Raw genomic sequence first — 2,227 nt, 5'->3', positions numbered from 1 at the left:
CTTATTTTCAATAAGCAATCCTGAAAAATATTTGGGGGTGCTTAACTTTTTTCCAGGTGTATATATTTCATGTACACATGTATGTTTGCAGTTAAGATTCTTTATTTAACAGACACAACATATTTTTTCATGTAGAATTTCTACTTGTGTATTAATACACCTAGCTAAATGAACTAAGAAATGTAAATCTGTACTCACATTATTGAACTTACTTTTATGACTATATATTACTAAAATGTCTCTGAATGATGTAGGTAGAGGTTTAGATTTTGTGGCTGTTTTATTTATTCAAATCTGTTTAATTCTCTAATTTTTCCAACTCATTAATAATAAGAAAGATAAAAAAAATATAATATTAGTTACTCTATTTTCTATTTACAAATTTATTGTATTTAAAAATAATTGCATATAGACAGGTTATTGTGCTTTCTGTGGGCACAAACAATTCTTGTAATTTAAACTATAGATATACTGATGATCTAATTAGTTTAATTAATCAAAGTATTAAGTATCTGTATAATACTGATATATATATATATGTGTGTGTGTGTGTGTGTGTGTATGTGTATATTTATATGTTTCATTAAATTGAAAGTAAAAAATATCTGGTATTTAAATCCATCATTCTGGTTTAGATAAAAAAGAATAATAGTTCTGTTGATAAAAATGTTGATAAATGGAAGATTTTTTTTTTGAAACTCCAAAAAGCTTTCTTCAATTACTAATAACATTCACTCATCAAAACACAAAACTATTATTATTATTTCACAGTATTGTAGGCACTGTAAACTTTGCCGCACTAGAATATTTTCTGATGTATATACCTTTTAGGTAGAAAACTTGAATTTGTGACGTTTTTCAACAATATGAATTATTAAAAATGGTTAAATAAAGTATAATAGTTAATAAAATTCTGTTTTTCTGCAGTCTGTAAGATGTTGTGTGGAAGGAGTAACAACACTGTTGAGTTTGAGAGATATGTGTGAAGCTTCCAACTGTGGTCCTTCTCCAGTCAAGTATACAGAAGAGCTGATTAACTTCTATCATGAGCTCTCTCAACTCTTACAAGCTGACCCTGGTTGTGCCAATAGCTATGAACTAATAATTTATAGAGGTATGATTTACATTTTGCTTTGTAAATTACAGATTTTGAAAATATATTTCAGAAATTGTCAAATTTGTATATCAAGATTATATTACATGTGAATGGAATAGAAATTTTTTATTGTCTTCAGATAGATTTTTTTTGTATTGAAATAAATTGTTACATTTAGCACAAGTTCATGGATTTTAATAATATGGGTTAATTAGTCAATGCATTCATTTTATGTACATATGTTTTTATTGAACTTTCATTTTGGCTTTAAAGTACTGTATTCATGGTTTACCTGCACTTACTGTGAAGGTTGAGTTTTAAAATTTAAAGAAATGGTTGCTATTTGCAAAAACAGGGGTTGACATTTAGATCATTATCAATAGTTTCAGTGGAGCCAAGATTCGATATATCTGGTCAACATCATTTATACAGTTCAACTGTTATTACATGACTATAGTCTATTTGTGGAATAGGCATATCCCATAGTGCTATTTTTTTCTTTAGCAGTATTATTTTTTCTAAACTCAGTTGCCAGTTGTTTTGTTCCACCTACTTTTCTTAAGGGTCTGTTTATAACCAATAGAAAGGAGAAATTGTGCTTTACGTGATTCTGACAGTTGTTTGTAAAGAGCTTGAAAGAGAAAATCATAATTTTGTCAAAACTGTTGAATGGTGATGACCAAGTTGCTGTTCTGAACAGAGATAAAAAATTTTTAACACAGATATACTTTATAAACCCAAGCAAGTTACAGCTATTTGGGGGTCTACTAGTAGAGTGATAGAGTTTTTCTTTCTAAAATGTATATTCGAAGCCTACAAAAATTATATTTCTTCACCCTCCACTCGAAAACATAAACGAAGCTTAGCACTAAAGGCACACGAGGGCAAAATATTTTTCTATGACTGTAATTTATCGTAAGTACTAGAAATAATTGTTTTTTATGTAATTTTTATTTATTGTTCATGTTCTAACAAAATTAAAATTTAAGCATTTATAAGTAAATATATGTGTAATGTATGATAGCCAAAATATTGGTAATATGGTTAGATTTGTACTTTGTATTTGATTCTGTACCCTGATTCTGTATGTATGTACACAGCATGGTCACAAGTAAATAGACACCACCTTTT

The 2,227-nt window shown here is 28.1% G+C and overlaps 1 protein-coding gene across 1 annotated transcript in view; it reads left to right on the top strand.

The window, feature by feature from the left end:
- LOC106461018 (stimulator of interferon genes protein-like) overlaps positions 1-2,227 on the top strand; it is a 38,363-nt gene that overhangs the window by 30,519 nt on the left and 5,617 nt on the right. Inside the window, exon 7 of the mRNA XM_022390630.1 lies at positions 928-1,114. Within this exon, the coding sequence (XP_022246338.1) occupies positions 928-1,114 (187 nt within the window). The remainder of the gene's footprint in view (positions 1-927; positions 1,115-2,227) is intronic.

This window comes from Limulus polyphemus, unplaced genomic scaffold, assembly GCF_000517525.1.
Source record: "Limulus polyphemus unplaced genomic scaffold, Limulus_polyphemus-2.1.2 Scaffold1, whole genome shotgun sequence".
Taxonomy (NCBI): Eukaryota; Metazoa; Arthropoda; class Merostomata; order Xiphosura; family Limulidae; genus Limulus; species Limulus polyphemus.
The sequence above is the reverse complement of the archived record's forward strand: the minus strand, read 5'-3'. Positions and strand labels throughout refer to the sequence as shown.